Consider the following 1,722-nt stretch of genomic DNA (forward strand, 5'->3'; position numbering starts at 1 on the left):
AAAAACACAAATAGTGAAAGGAAATGAATAAAAGTACTTGAGACCTGAGAGGTGAAACAGAATGAATGAACAAAACAGAAAGTGAGAGAAATCTAGAGAGTAAATATTTAGGGATTTGAACAAGCATCTCAGAGGAAAGCATCAACAACAGAATACAGGATATGGAAGAAGGATTTTAAGGCATTGAAGAAGAAATTAATACATTGGTGAAAGAAGATGTTAACTCTACAAGATCTCAGTAGATTTCCTGAGTGATAAAGTGTTGCCTGTGATTGACTGAAGTTTTGAATTTAAGTTCCTACTGCTGAAGACACAACATAATTTGGGCAGACTCTAAGCATTTCAGTTGAGATTGGTCAGAAAACTTCCCTTCAGAAGACTGGCTACATAGTGTTGAGAGTTATTCTGTCTTAGGTCTAGCTCTCATAGACATGGAGGACTATATATTTTTGAGGTATTAACGGAATTACATTTACAAAGCTCAAACATTATAGACTATAGCAAATTTTTTAAAGATATTTTCCACTACTTGATGCTAACACCATATTGTTGAAAATATTGCCTACCTATGACATTTGACAGGATGGTACTCAACTGGGAGCTTTACAGCAATTGTTAGCATTCAAAATACTGGAAGACTCTGTATATATTACGAATGCAGAAAAATAATCCTCAGTCCTTTATTTATTTTAATAATTTAACACACACATATATAAACAATTGTTTGTCTGATCATTATCTAATGTTTGGCAACAATTACCAGTAAAACTTTCAATGATGGGGAGAAGCAAGATGGCAGACATGCTGGATCTTCGCGCGGCCGGGGTAAAGGATTTCGCCATCGATGAGAATGGGGACAAGAGCATCCATAAACTAAAAGGAAAAGCGAAGAAAATGAAGCGCCGTGGCTTTGGCTCCAAAGAGGTGTCCCGAGCACGGATGCGAGAGGATTATGACAGCGTGGAGCAGGATGGCAATGAACCTAGAACACAACCCTCTGTTGAAGGTTGGATTCTATTTGTCACTGGAGTCCAGGAAGAAGCCACTGAAGAAGATATCCATGACAAATTTGCTGAATATGGAGAAATAAAAAACATCCACCTTAACTTGGACAGGCATATAGGATACTTGAAGGGGTATATTCTAGTTGAGTATGAAACATACAAAGAGGCTCAGGCTGCCATGGAGGGACTCAATGGTCAATATTTGATGAGACAGCCAATTAGCATCGACTGGTGTTTTGTTCCGGGCCCACCAAAGGGCAAGAGGAGATGTGGCCGAAGAGGAAGTAGGAGTCCAGATCCGAGACGTTGTTGATAGTTCCTCTGTTGCCAAGGTAGTCTCTACACGAGTCCATCATTTTGTTATACTGACTTGCATAAATAGGGCTAGGGCAGAAATTGTGTTTATATTTAATTTCTTACCCTATCTACTTAGTATTGCTTTGAGTTAAAACCTAATAATAAATGTTCCATTTTGTTTTCTACATTTACAATTATTTTACTGTTCCTGAGACTGAAGAGCTGTTTACAGTATGTCCTTCTGAGTCACTGGGAAGACTGTTGGTCTGGAGAATAATTCTGAGTTTCTAGAAGCTTGGACAGAGACTGCTCATCATTTATTTTTCTTAGAAGACCAGAGAGCAGGGGTAGTGAGGTTTTTATGGCATTAAAGAGTGATTCTTACATACTCTTGTGAGCAGATATTATATTAGTGCTTCTC

The 1,722-nt window shown here is 38.2% G+C and overlaps 1 protein-coding gene across 1 annotated transcript; it reads left to right on the forward strand.

Moving 5' to 3' along the window:
- Positions 1-792: 792 nt before the first annotated feature.
- LOC100766423 (RNA-binding protein 8A-like) lies at positions 793-1,317 on the forward strand. The gene has a single exon (XM_035445826.1). The coding sequence runs from the start codon at positions 793-795 to the stop codon at positions 1,315-1,317; it is 525 nt and encodes a 174-aa protein (XP_035301717.1).
- Positions 1,318-1,722: the final 405 nt, after the last annotated feature.

Source organism: Cricetulus griseus, chromosome 5 (genome assembly GCF_003668045.3).
Source record: "Cricetulus griseus strain 17A/GY chromosome 5, alternate assembly CriGri-PICRH-1.0, whole genome shotgun sequence".
Classification (NCBI taxonomy): domain Eukaryota; kingdom Metazoa; phylum Chordata; class Mammalia; order Rodentia; family Cricetidae; genus Cricetulus; species Cricetulus griseus.

Coding starts and splice junctions, on each gene's coding strand:
- LOC100766423 (XM_035445826.1), top strand. CDS start 793: ATGGCAGACATGCTGGATCTTCGCGCGGCCGGGGTAAAGGATTTCGCC.